At 42.3% G+C, this 16,190-nt stretch overlaps 1 protein-coding gene across 1 annotated transcript; it reads left to right on the top strand.

Moving 5' to 3' along the window:
* The first annotated feature begins 722 nt into the window (after positions 1–722).
* Positions 723–12,608, top strand: si:dkey-27h10.2 (uncharacterized). The gene is made up of 10 exons (XM_037473237.2): positions 723–1,585; positions 2,028–2,240; positions 2,387–2,509; positions 2,884–2,928; positions 3,016–3,095; positions 3,494–3,590; positions 3,719–3,841; positions 6,315–6,545; positions 7,044–7,130; positions 11,790–12,608. Exons 1-9 carry the CDS (start codon positions 1,552–1,554, stop codon positions 7,091–7,093), a joined length of 996 nt encoding a protein of 331 aa, XP_037329134.2. The 5' UTR covers positions 723–1,551; the 3' UTR covers positions 7,094–7,130; positions 11,790–12,608.
* The last annotated feature ends 3,582 nt before the right edge of the window (positions 12,609–16,190 follow it).

The raw sequence follows: 16,190 nt of genomic DNA, 5'->3' as shown, positions 1-16,190 counted from the left end.
TTGGGGAGGGCCTTGCCCGGAGCTGGGGCGGTGTGGCAGGTCAACAGAATGGGCTGTGAATCCTGTGCCTCTGAATCCTCCGGGTGGGTGGTCCAGCTCTCTCCCCTCCCTGTGTCTCCCTCTCTCTCACACACACACACATAGAAACACACTCTGCTCTCGGCGATTAGCTCATCCAACGGGTCGGGCCCGGTGCTGGTGCCTGGTCCTGTGTGATGTGGTGATTGTAGGTCCAGAGAGGAAGCCAGAGGACCAGCCTTTCCTCGGGGATTAGCAGGGTCCCAGGTCCTCGTCCCGGGACGGACCCGGTCGGGGGGGGGCGCTTGGCGGGAGGGGCTTGCAGTGGCCCACGTGGAAACTGCCAGTGACCGGGTGGCGGTTAATACTAATCCTTGCTGCTGATTACCACTGGCACCGGGGAAATAAACAGCAATACACGAACCTACAAGGCTGAGCACACGTACGTCCGACCGAAACTTCTTCCCCACAAGACGAGTAATGCGGATACAAATTCACAGGCAATGAAAATGCAGAATTACAGATGTAAAATGTCCCAAAAACACTAGTAAATACTGGGGAGGATTCCCAACAGAGCCTAAAGATATGTTTTCAGATGTTTTGGGCATTTGGACAATCAGTCCAAAACCCAGAGCTTTTTATACAAAGAATAAAGAACATCAAGCCAAATGTTTGAGAAGCTGCAACCAGTTGTTACCTGATCAATTAATAAAGGTGTCAGTTGGTCATCTAATTAGTTGCCGTTAGTTCTGTTTCTGTAGTTTGATTAATAAACAGATTTTGGCATCTTAAATTGCTTTTTCCAAAATAATGTTATAGATATTCATTTTTTAAACTGCATTACAACTAAAATATGTTTTGTGTACCTTCTCTAGTCCATGGGAGAGGGAAATTGATTTAGTTTAGTTCGAAATTCATTTCAAGACAAAATAAGAGCACAACTGTCTAAACCCATCTGGCGTTTATCCCTTTTGTCACAGCGACATCTAGTGAGCAGAAAATGTACTGATTGCAGTGGAAACGTTGCACCAAGTAACCTTTTTTGCAACACATTTCTCAAGAAATGTCACAGACGTTTCCCTCTGGCTCCAAAGTATTTCTCAGTACGAGACCTGTGGTGATGGAGCTTTTGAGGCTCTGCCTGCGTTTCTGCCCTGTAAAGCACTTTGTGATCTTAATTGTAGTTTAATTGCTTTTACTTACTTACTAAATCACTTAAAACCTCTAACTGACAAATTCATTTACTTTATATATACAGAAAAACTTTGGCCGACTTGAGTGCTCGTGTTGTTGAAGCACCAACAGTCGGTTTCCTCTCCCTCTCACCGTTTGAGCAATACCATTCTTTGATGCATCCTGCTGTGGTTAGAGGCGTTGATCCTCTTTTTGGGGTTCTTTATAAGCAGGCAACGCTCCGAGGCATTGAGGAACAAGAGCAGCGCAGGAAAGCAATACCTATCAGAGCTTTTATAATACACACATGTTGTGTATCTAGACTATCCTCACCTGCCGCTACCGCCAAACTAACTCACAATGCCCTCGATCGGTCTTTCCCTCTTTATCCTGGGTAAGACTTTACATTTTAACTTTTCTTTTTTGGATGTTTAACTCTATTAAACAAGTGGTATTAACTGTTAACTGCCAAATGTTGTGCTTTGTTGTGCATGTTAAAGTTTTTTCAGAGAAGCTGGTTAAGAGGCTTGTTATTTCTTTAAGTTGCTCTGGTAGAAATGCAATGGAACTATAATGTATATAAAATGTCAAAGCTTGACACCAGGGTTTATGAGTAAAACCTAAAAAAAAAGGAAGGGCCACACCTCGATATACAGAACATACACAGCTTACAGTTTACAGAGTAACTGTAGTTATTGTAGTAAGGTTTATTTGTGTGATATCAAATGTGATCAATTTTACAAAAAAACACAAGACAAACAGACCAAGAGGAAGTTCAAGTGATCTTGAATCTGAACTGAATGTTCATTTTGATCCGGCTGTTTCTTTTCCCCCAGGTTTGGTTGTGGCTTGTGTCTCAACAGAGGATGGATCAAATGATACAACTTTAACCATCACAACTTCAAATGGCTCCACCACCACCACCACCACCACCCCCCCTCAGACAGCTCTCAACACCTCCACCAGCGAGCCCAGCGGCACTGCCGCTGGTTCCTCAGACAACACCACGGGCAACAGCACCATCTTGCCCTCAACACCAACGCAGAGCGGTGAGAGCTTATTCGTGTTGCCTTTGTGCAAAGTAGTTTTTCCACGAGGTGGATGAGCCTAAAATATGATGCTTAGCCTTCTTTGTTCAACGACCGCTCCTGTCCGCCCAGTCGTCAGTTGCTTGTAACACGATTCTCCGATTCAGATGGGGGGGTTGGCAAAAACACCACAGGTGCACCCCTAGTCCCCACATCCACCGCACCACCCACAACTCGACCGATGGGCAAAAGCTCCACAACCACCGCCAAAGCAATCGAAGAGGACACAAGTGAGTTGTTGATTTAAACAATTCAACACTTTAGTGCTTCTTAATTATTCACATCAGACGTTGTGATACTGTGGGGAGATACTCATTGTTCAAATACTGTTGTTACAGTTACTTTAAACAGAATTGTAATATATTCAGCTGCATAGCCTGCATAACAGGTGTGAATGAAACAACTGAAATTACATTTTGGTTTGTTAGATCAACATTGATAATCAAGTCTGGAAGCAGACTTCCGTAGTGAATAGAAGGTGACATTTGATTAATCATCAGCTGGTTTACACTCACAGACTTAGACTTCATGTTCAGAGGAATTGTTTCATTTGTTTCTATATTTTAAAATCTTAATCCTACCTGTCTTTTCTGTCATTTTACAGCCGACCCTACTAACCAAACGAAGGCGGCATCAATCGACATCATCGGTGAGTGAGTTACACTCCAGTGCAACACGTCCATATGAAACCACCACAATGTATTTCAAACATAAATAAATGTATTTCTCCCTTCAGGCATCATCGTCCTCTTTGTGATCGTCCTCATAGTCCTTGGATTTGTAGTTGTCTGCTGCATGCGGAGGAATAAAAGAAGGGTGAGTAAGGTCAGCCATTTGCCTACAACGTTTGTAGTAATAGTTTGATAATTGATAGTTTGATTTTCAATTGCTTTCTTTTATTTAGAGAAAGTCATTAATAGTTTTATTAATATAAAACTGCTAACTGCTGGTTAGCATAGCGTAGCATAAAGGTATGGAAACAGGGAAAAACGCTAACCTAAAGCCTACAAAATTAAAACACATTCTGGTTTGTTTAATCCATAAGACAACCATTTTTTTCCATTTTTATCCAAGCTAAGTTTAGATTGGATATGAATAAAGACTAAAAAGAGGCAGAAACCACTCATGTTAAGCGCCCGCAGACATGAAAGTGAACCTCTCATTTCCAAAAATGTTAAACCGCTCCCTTCCTTTCTGTCCCCTCTGTTTTTCAGCGTTACTCTGTGGACTTCAACTCCAGACCGGATGATGCCCACATCCCTCTCAGCACCGTGGAGCCTGACTTAGCCATCGATGCTGCGCCTCAGAACGGTCAGTGACTGAGAACATCTCCAATTTATTTTTGAAAAAAGAAAAGGTTTACCCTTCAAACTTGTGCCATTCCGTTTTTTTGCATAAATGGTGTTAAATGTTAATCCATGTGACGTTTTGCTTTTCAGGACTGCAAACCTTTGAAAGTGCAGAAGCCAAGAAGGAGCCGCAAGAACCAGAGGCCACACCTGCAGTTAAGGAGGAGCAGAAAGAACCAGAGGCCAAACCTGAAGTTAAGGAGGAGCAGAAAGGTGAGAGCAAACATCTGGCTGTCGTATCGATGGAGCTCAGAGAAGCAGATGAGGATATCTGCTTTTAGCAAATCAAGTTGCGGTGCGTTATGGGCTTATTTTGCGCTGTCTCTCTTCCTCTTTTACAAGATCAGTTCAACAGAATAAAAGGAAGTACGGTGAGATCGCGTGAATAAACTGCAAGCGTGCGGAGCGCTTCACACAACATGTTGCGCTCCACTCCAGGCATTGATCAGTCAGTCTATTACAAATATGAAATGAAGTGATGTTACATTTTTATGAACTGATTATAAGCTCCCTTGGTGTAAACCTGCAGGAAGGAAATCTGCTTGAGCTTGAGTTGAAAAGGAACTTCTGATCCGTCTTTGCACAACTGACACTCAACCGTTTCTTATTTCGAAAAAAAGAGACAAAAGGGAGAAAAACGTGTCCTGCAGTACTCGTGTCCAACATGTGGTGGAAATAGAAGCCCAGTTAACAAATCACAAGCTGGCTTGTTTGGGCGCCTGTGGGGTGAGTGGGGAGCGCGGTTGTCCTCCTCCAATCAGAGGGTTGGTCCATCCTGTGTCCGGCTGGCCCGGGTGTCAATGTGTCCTCGGGCGAGACCCAACATCGCTCCTGTTGCTGTGACGACGGCGGGCGGATGTTAGATACCGATGGGTGGGTGGCACTGTGGGTGGTAGCTCCTGACGTCAGCCTGTGAATGGGTGAGAGGGTGAATCATGACATAGGTGTTAAAGCGCTTTGTGTAGGCGGAAGGCTGGAAGAGGGCGACACAGACTATTTGCCTTAAATGCCAGTATAACTCAAACGCTCATAAGAAATCCAGATGTTCATTAAACATTTGTTAAGATATTTAGTGTCATATAGTGTAATATCCATGGAGGCAAAGGTGCTGTTTTACTCAGAGCTTTTCCCAGGCTGAATGAGAAAAGGTGAAATGCACACGTATACATGTCTGGGCTCGCCTGCCTGCCCCGGGCCACCCTGTTGAAATGGACAGTGCTGACGGGCCACTTTGAAAATCAACACAACTGCCCTTCAGAGGGTTATTCTCCTCTCATTGGTAAATAATTGGCAGTCAGTGCAGGTGGGCCCGCCAGATGCTGTTTGGATTCAACGACTGCTTGTCCAGTGCACTAAAACTCACCTGTTCAATCAAGCCTTTTAATTGATTAATGACCTGAACGCTGAAGAAATCCGCCAGACGCAAATTTAGAATCTCATAAGATCAGAACCATGTCTCTGGTTTGTGGTGTCTAATAATGAAGGAGGTACTAGTGTCAAACGAAGGAAAAACATACATCGTCTTTTTTTAAGACTTGACTTGAGCAGTTAAAACGTATTTCACCAGCAGTCGGGTTTGTCGTCCTGGATTCAGTGCAAATACGTCCTCTTTCCTTCTTTTCATAACAATCCAACCTCATTTTAAATACCCACGAGGCAATCCGCCTGATAATTATTCTGTAAAATCAATGGTTTAACTTTTTTGAAAAGCTGTGCATGGTTACCGCACCCTGTTTTTAAAGTGTTGATAATGATCGTTAGAAGTGTTTTTTTGGTAAGAGGCCGGGCTTGCAGTTCCTCCCTGCTTCTAGTTTTCAAATGAAGGTAACTCCACATCTCTCTCTCTCTCTCTCTCTCTCTCTCTCTCTCTCTCTCTCTCTCAGTGCATAACACGTGGACATGTGAGTGGAATGGAGCTGTATATCTCAACATTGCATTTGAACCAATTGCTTTTTCTTTTTTTACATAATACAAAGAAGAAACTTCACATCCCATGACTTGTAGTACAGCATAACATGTCAGTCAGGTCCGGAGTCCGCCTGTGATAGAGCACGAGGTCATCCGCCATAACCCAGACATGAGGATTCTTTCTCTCGAGAAGCTGCGGTACTCGTGGCAGAATGAACGGTCACCTTGCTCTCCCCTTCATCTCTGCTTTCCCTCGGCCTAACCCTGGGTCAGATAATGATGGGGCCGCCCTACTTTCCCACAGTGCTCCAACAGCTGCATGGCCGTGGCTCATTAGGAACTGGTCAGTAATCAGGCGCCTCATTAAGAGCATACCTTCGCCTGAGATAAGTCGTCCCCTCCCCCCCCCCCCTTCCCGACCCCCACGACTGTCAGAGAGGGTGAAAGCGCCTCAGGCTGCATGGGTGTAAATACGGTTATTATGTGGGCGCAAAGTACAGAACAATGAATAGCAAACATGCAATCTCATAGAGGTTAAAATGATGTCCCAACAATGTTACACAATGAATTTATCGCAACAGTCTTACTTCCTATTGAAGACACCCTTCCACAGATGTTGGGTGTTTCTAGTTAATTTCATTGTGACTCGAACCTGGTGTCGTTTTAATTCACCCACATGTTGTTCTTTGTGTCACAGCACGCGGATGGGATTCACAGGAGGACAAACACAGTATTAATGGCGACCCGATGTGGTTGGCTTTTGTTTTGTCCTTCCCAGGTGAGGCCGTGGAATCTCACGTGGCTCCCAGCGCTGAGCCTGCGGCGGCTCCGGCGGCGACCCCGGAGGGCCCCGAGGACGCCGTTAAGCAGAGTCCCCCCGCACCTGTGGAGCCGAGTGTGGAGGAGAAAACGGATGAAGAAGGCGACGCCTCCAACCGGACCTCGGTGGAGTCGCTGAAAGAGACGAATGAGAACAACAGCAACAATGCTGACTTCAATCCGACTGGAGGTTGATATTTCTAGTCCTTGTTCTCATTATTTCACAGTACCACTCAGTTCGGGACACTCGTCTACTGATGTGTTCTTCCCCTTGGGATTGGAAAAAGGACGTTAAGAAGGCAGAATAGTGACAGAATGACAGCTTCTTTGTTCTTATCTCAGTTCCCACTTACTGCAACATGCCTCGTTTCAACACATTTCCCGCTAATGATAAAACAAGAACTTACAGCCCCTTAAGTTAGTCACAACATTCATTTCCTCTCTTGTTTATACCTTGTTGAGGAAAAAATGACCCGTGCAACATTACAATTATTTTCTGAGATACACACATTTTTATTGGTTAGTAGTAATTTGTTGCTGAAAAATGATGATTTCTTGGTGGTACCTGTCTAATTTACAGTACAACAAAGTAGTCGGGTCCCATTTAAGCAGTTTTGTCTTCAGTTCAACATCAGATCATTTCTCTCTCTAAACCAGCCATTGTTAAGCCCGTGCTTCTGTTCAACAGATATGAGGAGCATCAACTTCTGGGACGTGCCTCTCAATTCTCCGGTGTGAGACATTTCACCTATCTGTGCCCTTCTTCAGGAACTTGGTAAGTGGACAGATGTTCTGCTGCAGCTGCTTCGCAGGTGATAGTGAAGACAGGAAGACAGCCTGGCAGACATGATGAAGAGCATGGGAGTGCTTAAACCATAAAATCTTAAAGCTTAAAATCATATTTTACAGTCTGAAAGGCTACAGCAATGGCGTTACATCTAACTGCATCTTCATCTACAGGTCTATATGCTCTGAATAATCATGAAAACAGCAGTTGTTTGATTGCCAGATGTTTACGTAAAGCCCCCCTCAGCATCATTCCCACCTCCTTCTGGTCCCTCCCTGCTCCGTCTGCCACTGATGGATGAAATTCCTCTCGCTCCAGTGCTAACATGGACCCTCTCAGTCTAGTCATCGCGTGCTGCAGGATGTGAGGGCCCGCGTCTGCACCTGCGCTGCCCCTCTCTCCCCATCCTGAGGCCCGAGGGCCGAGGAATTCACGCCGCTCTTAACAGCCGATGATAAGCTCACATCCGAAAAGGGGCGAGCGGGCGTCAGCAGTCACGGCTCATCTCTGGTCCCGCGAAAAACACCCGCTACAGGAAAATCCCAAACACCTCTTTGTCTCAGCGGAGATTTGAATTCATATTATCGCGATGTCTGTGACGTGATCTGATAAACATGTCAACTGGCTATCCATCCAAATATACCTATTTTTACTTGTCATAGTAGGAGGAGCATGGGCGCGTCTAATAACATTAGCAATGGGGGAGAACCTGGTATTGTGCATTGTGTCTTATTGGGACACTTGATGAGGGAACATGATGTCATAAAGTCTCCGGTATCTATTAACAACAGATCAATTGACTATTAGCTCGTGATAATTCAACATCCGAAAAGGATCTCACTATCTGAACCGCTTCTTGTATTCAGATCTATTCAAATCTTTGCTGGGTGGGAAACTTGATTGAGAATTTCAGTAAAAGAAAAAACGCTGTTTTATGAATGCTTGATGATGAATGATTTGTTTCTGTGTTGTGATGTCATTTTAACAAACGTCACACAGCAAATGTGGAATTAACTGTGTGACAAGGCTCTTCCACTTGTGAAAACTATTTAAATAATTTTCAAGAAGAGTTGTTGGGCGGGCGGAAAGCCTTCACCGCCCGCAATGCGATGATGATTTGAGGCAGAGAGGAGAAAAAGGAAAAAAGTGAACCCTCACCACCTTCCCACCTGGTCTGGGAAGCGACGAGCAAGCCGCAGACCGAAGTTAGAAGGCTGCGCGCCGTTCTGCGGGTTGTTGATAAATGGAGATGAGCTGACAGGTCATAAACTAAACCTGCATAATTAGACCCGAGACTCCACCGTGTTATTTTCCAGTCAGAGCTCTGCTTTCATGTTTGATGGTTCGTGTTGGAGGGAAACGGTCTGTGCCGCCTGCGATGATGATTTCACAGCGCAGAGAGCGGCACAGTGAGATTTGTTTTATTTGGATTCGGTTTTGGTTCAGAGGGGTCACGCAGCCGAGGCCTGCAAGCCTTATGATTATTAATTAGTCCTTATACTGCACGTTGTTTAGTACGAACAAGAGTTTATGTATGAGTTGACTTATTATCGTTTTATTAATTCAAGGCCAATACAACAGGTGTGAACACAGATATCTTGTGTGCGATGACAATAGTGCATGTTTTAAATGCAGGATCCGTGTCTCAGTAATAACAGTGAGGCGGAAGCTTCCTGCGCCTGTGGTTTGATGTGGTGACAACTGGCTCGTTTGGCCATGACACCTTGGCAGCTCTTCAGGGAGGAGGGACTGCTGGAAAATACAGACTGAAGAAAACAGCTGGCGGAGGCCGGTTCTTCCTCTTCCTCTCGGGGCTTCCGACCACAAACAAGCTCATTTTAAGCAATGAGTTGAAAACTCGTCATTGCAAAGTTGTGAAGATAGCTATTAGACTTGCTTCATTATAGGACTGTGTCATGCATGCACCGTACACGCAGTTTATGTGTCATGAGCTGTTGATGACGTTCATGTCACCACATGAACCTAAATGATTGTGCAGGGGGCCCCCCGGTGAGGAGGGAGGAAAGTTGTTGGTGAAATGAATTATTTTTTTAAAATGTTTTTTCTTACCTACAAGGTAAAGTGCATCCTCGTATTTGCAGTTTGCAGCAAAGAGAGGGCTGGATTCAAATGAATAAATAATACATTTGTGTCATTCAGGATTAGGAGAAAGGGATTCGTAAGATTTCTTATTTAATATATAAGTAAAGGAGACCTGATAACAGCAGTAACTCGCAAAACAAATATGACGCTAGCAAGCTCTTATTGAGAGGTTTAGCAGTAGCTAAAATTGAAGGAATACTTAAACACGTTTTTATTGTTGAGAGTTAGGTGATCTGTACCAAAGTCCTCAGCTCCAATGTAAAAGCTAAAAGGATTTATTTATTATTAGTTGTCCGTTTTTGGGCAAAATATAAAGACAATATCTGACCTTTGGCTTTTGAGGTTGGCCTTCTCTTTGACGCCACTTTAACATATTACTTAACAATTTACTAGAGTGCTTACATAGTGTGCTTTTGTAAAGAGGAAAAAACAAAGGCTCAGACAATGACAAATGAGGTCAATGTGATCGTCTTCAAACCGACCACAATGAAGAACCTTTTAGCGTGATGTCATTGGGCATGAACACCAGCGCGGGGTCTGGATGCATCCTGCACTTTGGCCTCTCGGGTAAGCTCCCTGTCTCATGCACTTCTATCCAAACCAAGTTGGGTGTAAGGTCATCTTTCTGCTTGGCTTGCTCAAACTGCACGGGTTTCTAAGTTGGAGTCCTTTCCAAAGGTCATAGGTCAGACAATCCTAATTAAAGGGTACATAGTGACTGCAAGAGAATAATGTGGCCTCAATGTCAGAGTCAACTGGTTCACATTCTTTGCCTGTCTCCAAGCAAGTCCCTGCATTTCATCAAATGCTGCTACGCATGGCACAACCTGAAAAAAATGAAAAACAATACACGAAACGTGGACGGAAACTTGAAAATTTGCATACAGGTCGGCATCAATTGTCACCTTAAAGAAGATAATTCTCCATTATTCACCCACTGTGTTTAAATTGTAGGTTCAAGCATGCCATTTTATAGTTCTGAATCCAAGTTTATTTCTATCCTGTTGCAGGAAGCAAGTTAAAAGGAGCGGTCACTTAAGAACGTACTTTCTATGACCTACAGTATATCATTTTATTTTAAGAGATGTCAAGTTACACCCGCCCTTGACCAGTCTACACGATAGACATTTTACAAATAGTGTCACATTTAGCAGATTCTTCTTTTGTTCTGCAGTCCATACTTTGTGATGCTTGTTTGACTTCTTTACACCACGCTGCAGGGCTGCAGGGGGGCTGCATACTAAGGATAATCTAGAGATTACAGAAACAGATTAACAGCTGATATTTTGTGATTGATGTACTCTGTGAAGACATAAAAAACACTAATGTCAATGTTCACGCTACCAGAATCCAACGCAGCTGACTCTTACAATGACCCACGACTACAAACCCCATGAGGTCTATAGTCATGTCGTCCTCTCCGGGCTGCTTCAGACATTCCTGGCCTGGCTTTGGGCAGTTGGCAGGACCGCTGTGATCAGTGGGCCCGCTGACAGACGGACATTCATTCACCTGCCGCTATCGCCCCGCGGCATCGACTCCGCATTCCTCGGGCAGTGTCAAACAGTCAGAGTCACACCGGGGCTTTATTGCGGCTCCGTGCCTCTTCCTATCACACGGGGTTTGAAGTGAGCTCAGGTGGAATCTCAGACGACGCCGGATGAAAGTTCACTAAAGACCGCAGTCTCCTTTCTTCAATGTTGGAACATTGAAAGGCGGAGTTGCTATGAAATATGCATGTTGAGCCTGATGTGTAAAGCTACTCAACCCCCGGAAAGTGATACACACAAGATTCATCCCAGAAGACAAAACAAAAGTAATTTACTTGTTCACAAACTCTAATTGTTCTGCCTGAATGGAATTTGGATGCTTCGTTTCGTGGTCGACTGAGAGGATGAAAGTCCTTGCATGGGATTCGGGTTGAGCGTTTTCTTCCACACAACTAAATCCCCGTTGGAATTCCCCATCTTTCAGCAGCGAGGTTTCACTACAGCCGCTATAACTGGTCTCCCCAGATCCCTATCCATCCCCGTGGCTCAACTCAGCACGTCTGAGATCTGTGTGAAGTCTTACCTGCAACCTGAGCCCCAGCAGTCTCACCATTCATCTAAAAACCCCTTTATGTCGAAAGCAGTTCAGATCGACCCGTGACGAATAACCACTTGGAAATAAGCAATTTTGAATGATTGTCGACCATTTTGTCCTTGCACCTGATGTTTTAAGTGTAAAACGTTACATAAATGGCCAATTAAGTATTTATTCAAACCACTATTTGGATAAACCTCAAGATTGACCCTCCCTGTCCCACTGTCCCATTACACTAGAATGTCTTTTAGCCACTTAAAAGAAGCATAAATCACATCAATAGAGGGGGAGAATGATTACGTAAGAGATACTTCACCTCTAACAGATGTCTCTCCGTAGAGGTCAAAGGTCAAAGCAAAGGCCACATAAACATGGTCAAAGCAGAAGTTACAAGTGGAAAAAGCAGGTGATACAGCAGACATTGTCTTCATCGTTCTGTGCCTTTTTTCTGTCTTTCAGATTGAAGGAGTGACCCGATGGAGAAGGACACAAGGTCTGTTCGTACCGTGTGAGATATTTAGCGGGCTGTTTTCTACTGGTTAGAAACAAATTCTTTGCAGTTTTAAGCATTTTAGTGATTTAACTGAATTAGTGTGTTTTAGTGCTAAAGTACTTAAACACACTAATTCAGTACTAAATACTAAACATTTTTTACTGAATGTTATTATGTTTGGTACTGCAGAACATGTTGTATTTCATCCCCCCTCCCATTTAGCATTCATAAACAGTATATAAACATATGATACATGGTGTCTAACACACTGAGATGTAGTTTTAAGCAGATATAATTGACTCTTTTTGCGGAAATATATTAATAGTGTAAAATGCTTTACATTAATCAACCTTAACTAATGTTCTTTTTTCGACAACGTTATTTTTGGAACACATTTGTAAATAAGGGTGTATAAATAAGCAAAACAACATAAGATCAGATGTTAGATTTAAATTAGTGCTCTTTCTTCAATTTAGGATGTAATGGTATTTTGTAAATGTAAAATTCATGTGTTTCCCATTCAGTTGTATGAAGTTTTTGTTAAAAATTGCAATGAATGACCTAAATGTATGAAAGAAAAGTATTGTAATTTTGTTTTTTTCACATTTCTGATTTTAATCAATAACGTGTATACTATCAATATCATTAACATGTTTGGCCTCTAAAAAGAATGATAATATTCCACCATACTGTGACTTTCACCAACTGTTCTTTTAGATATAGAAATAGTATCTGGTAGTTAAAGTGTACAGTCATTATTGGTGCTGAATAAATCTTTAACAGATGATGAATGGAGGTTGAATCTTTTTTTGTTTTATGCAATTTGCCTAGAATTATTTACTGTGTTTCAAACTGCTATACAACTTGTGTGGATCTAGATTCTTGTTTAATTTCCTGAGCCAAATAATATTTTTATAATTTCCATCTACAGTAATGTGTTGCCCAGTGTTTGGGTCTGATATTCTATATCCAGCCTATTTCCATCGGCTTCCGCTCTCCTTTAAAGACGGGTGATAGCACCGGCCTATATCAATCTGCTTCGCAGGATGCTTTAATCCACCAGTAGGCGGATGAAATGTTGCACTGAGCCTGCGGTGCAGCAGTGACGGCAAAGGCAGGTCTAAATGCTGTGTGCTTACCGCTCAAACCTGACCGCAGTCATGGACACCCTGCACCAAATCATCCAGTGCAGCAGAACACAAACCCGTTCCTCCTCGGAACTGGATTCAAATGTCCCAGGTCTCAGTATCCTCTATTTATAAGCTGTGTATATTTACAACGGGCCGGATGATCGGGGCGCTCGCGAGTAATGAAGAGAATGTGGGGGCAATCTTCTTTCGGCTATCCGGAGGAGTCAAGAAGGTTATCAGAGAGGAGACATCTTGCTGACGTCACTTCTTGTTTTCAAAGAATCGGTCAGAGCTACTTCCCACATTCTGCAGTTGATCTGATAGTAAACTGCACACTCATGTTTGACGTAGGAAGGAAAGGTTTGGTGATTACTTGATAGTACTGTATGTCAGAATAGTGAACCCAAGCAAATATCTGGTTTATATATTTGTTGGTGTCTTACAGTAAAAAGTGTTGGTGTCAATGCCTGTAGCCGCGTAGCTATTAGCTCACAACTATTCATCAATGTATTTTCTTATTGGATTATATGCATAGATATGCGTAGAGCAGCTCTGATGCTGCAGAGCTTTACCCGCACACTCTGTACTGTCTCCAGGGGCAACCACAAACTCGGTGACACATATCATGTACCCTGCACAGCTGGACTGAGCCGTTCATCAGCTGTATGACTGCTTCCGATGCTTTTGAGTAAGAAGAGTTATGCACACGACACAGAAGGTGAAGAATAATGATTGAAACTGTTACCACGGTAACCAAAGAACATCCTTTACTGTCTGTGTGCTAAGTTGATGAATGTTGTAATGATTAAATTTTGCATTCATATTATCATAGTAAAGTGTCATATAGACAATTCCAAATATTATTATTATTATTATTATTTCTAGTCAATTATTTGTTGAGCTTTAAATTAAATGTTTAAATGAGGTATTTTTACAACCTGGGAAACATGGAAATAAATAATAACTGTTCAGTGTTTGTTTGGATGACATGATGAATGGAGATAGATAGATAGATAGATAGATAGATAGATAGATAGATAGATAGATAGATAGATAGATAGATAGATAGATAGATAGATAGATAGATTAAAATTGTCGTTGCAAATCATTGCAAATTATGCTTTTTAAAATAGTGTGTAAATCATTATTGTCCCATAGGCTGGTGGACTGATTCATGAAAGATACATCCGCATTATTGATGTGCTAAAAAGATGACATATATGAAATTAAAAAAAAGAAAAATACAACACTGTATTTTAAGATTATCTACAGAGATTACCATTAAAAAGTAATGGAGATCTGGATCTGAAAGTGGCTTCATCTTGACAGATGTAAAAGCTGCAACAAGAGGTAAAAAAGCCAGTCCTCTCCCTGTGTGGCTTTGAGGGTTACAGAGATGGGATCCAGGCTTTGTTTTCCATCTATCATGAGGTTGTTACCGCCTGCTGTCATCATTGGCTGGGCCTGGATGAAGAGTTGATCCACAGGCAGTGGGGCTTGGATTCGACCCAACTTCCCTTTCTGTTTACCTTAGACACTCATTAGAGGCATGTTGTCTCTTTGACATATGAACTGGACAAAGTCAAACTAATGGCTTAATGAATGCCATGCTGCAGCCCGAGAATATGTGCATTTATTAGCTGTTTTCTTTTTCATATCAACAATCACCCACAGCTGGGGAAGATGTTTCATTTCTCATGCATTCGGGATCAATATTTGCATTTGCTTTTTTAAAGGATATTTTTTTGATCCATGACCCTGATTCTTGCAAAACGCTCCTCCAATATCAGAAGAATGTGAGTGAAACCAGGAATAACAGAGTATAAAAAGCTGTGTGTGTTTATTTACAGTTACAGTACATACTGTGGTGTGTGTGTCTCTGTTTTTATTCTTGGCAGGTCAAGTGAGGAGGGCAAGATATATTTAGGGGATGCAATGAAAAGTGTTATACAGAATGTCTCTATAGAAATGGCATCTTTGCTATTTGGATGCGAGTGTTCATAATATTGTCCTTAAAGCATTATCTACAATAAAAAGGAGAACCTTCACTAAGTAATGATTCATATTGTTATAGTAGTCAAACAGGGCTTCAGTAATTATGTGATTTAGGTGCAAATATTTCCACATAATATTGTCTTTCTTGCGTTCTTGTTTTTACAGTTTATTGATCATAAGCACTATAATAGTATTTTTAGAAACATATTAGAAAATGTAACAGTATATAAGAAGGATCCAGCTATACAGTAATATATCATATGATCAAGCGACTGTAAAAAAAGTTTAAAAAGAATGTAAACCATCGTGTTTGGAAGAAACGTTTGAGCGGTGCACGCGGTCTGTGTCAGGCACAACTCAAAAGATGATCCATAAAAGGCTACTAGGTATTTTTATCTTAACATGACCTTGTGCGCCGCACTCAGTACACATTCTCACATTCTCCCTGCATCCAGTGCTTGATTTCTCCATACCGCGCTGTCTCAGTATCGCTGCAGTAAAATCTTCCCTCTTAATAGATATTCGAGATTGGACACTGCAGGGTTTAGGTCTTAAGTTAATGGACGGCCTTCGGCCTATTAACGATGTGGAATTGTTGATACAGAACTTATAATTCAAAGTGTCTGAGCAGTATTTTCAACTATGTTGTCCTTTCTTTGTGTGTGTGTGTGTGTGTGTGTGTGTGTGTGTGTGTGTGTGTGTGTGTGTGTGTGTGTGTGTGTGTGTGTGTGTGTGTGAGACCAAACACCTGTCCAGCCCTCTGTGTGGGACTAACGGCCACTCCGGTGCCGGCCTGTCCCACCAACTCGACCTCAGATGCACCCACGAGAAGGACACAAAAACCTTTGGAGGGACGTTTCACACAGATTGTGTGCGTTGTCTGGTTATGGTGCTGTTGATAATAAATCCTACATACAATTCAAATACAAAATATATTGCATTATTTATATTTGACTAGAATCAGAATTTACCAGTTGCTAAGTTACAAGTTGAGAGAGTTTTAGTTGTGCGTTGCTAATTGTTTTCACTGTTCACAGAAATAGTGTTTGAACTATATATGATGTTACTGAAAATACGTGATCGTTAACTTAATTCAAATAACTTTCACTCATTGCCCTCTGAAGTGTTTAAAATCAGAAAGGCCAAAGAACATATATACATCGGACCATAGCAGGTTTTAGAGTCACTGTTAAACCACTCGCAGAAAATCTTGACTAGAATCAATGGCAGGTATTGCTTTTT

The sequence above is a fragment of the Pungitius pungitius genome, chromosome 9 (assembly GCF_949316345.1).
Source record: "Pungitius pungitius chromosome 9, fPunPun2.1, whole genome shotgun sequence".
Classification (NCBI taxonomy): domain Eukaryota; kingdom Metazoa; phylum Chordata; class Actinopteri; order Perciformes; family Gasterosteidae; genus Pungitius; species Pungitius pungitius.
The sequence above is the reverse complement of the archived record's forward strand: the minus strand, read 5'-3'. Positions and strand labels throughout refer to the sequence as shown.

Excerpts from the sequence above, each read along its gene's own strand:
- si:dkey-27h10.2 (XM_037473237.2), top strand. The coding sequence starts at position 1,552 with ATGCCCTCGATCGGTCTTTCCCTCTTTATCCTGG. Across the intron at positions 1,586-2,027 it reads TCTTTCCCTCTTTATCCTGG|GTTTGGTTGTGGCTTGTGTC; the intron begins GTAAGACTTTAC and ends CTTTTCCCCCAG. Across the intron at positions 2,929-3,015 it reads GGCATCAATCGACATCATCG|GCATCATCGTCCTCTTTGTG; the intron begins GTGAGTGAGTTA and ends TTCTCCCTTCAG.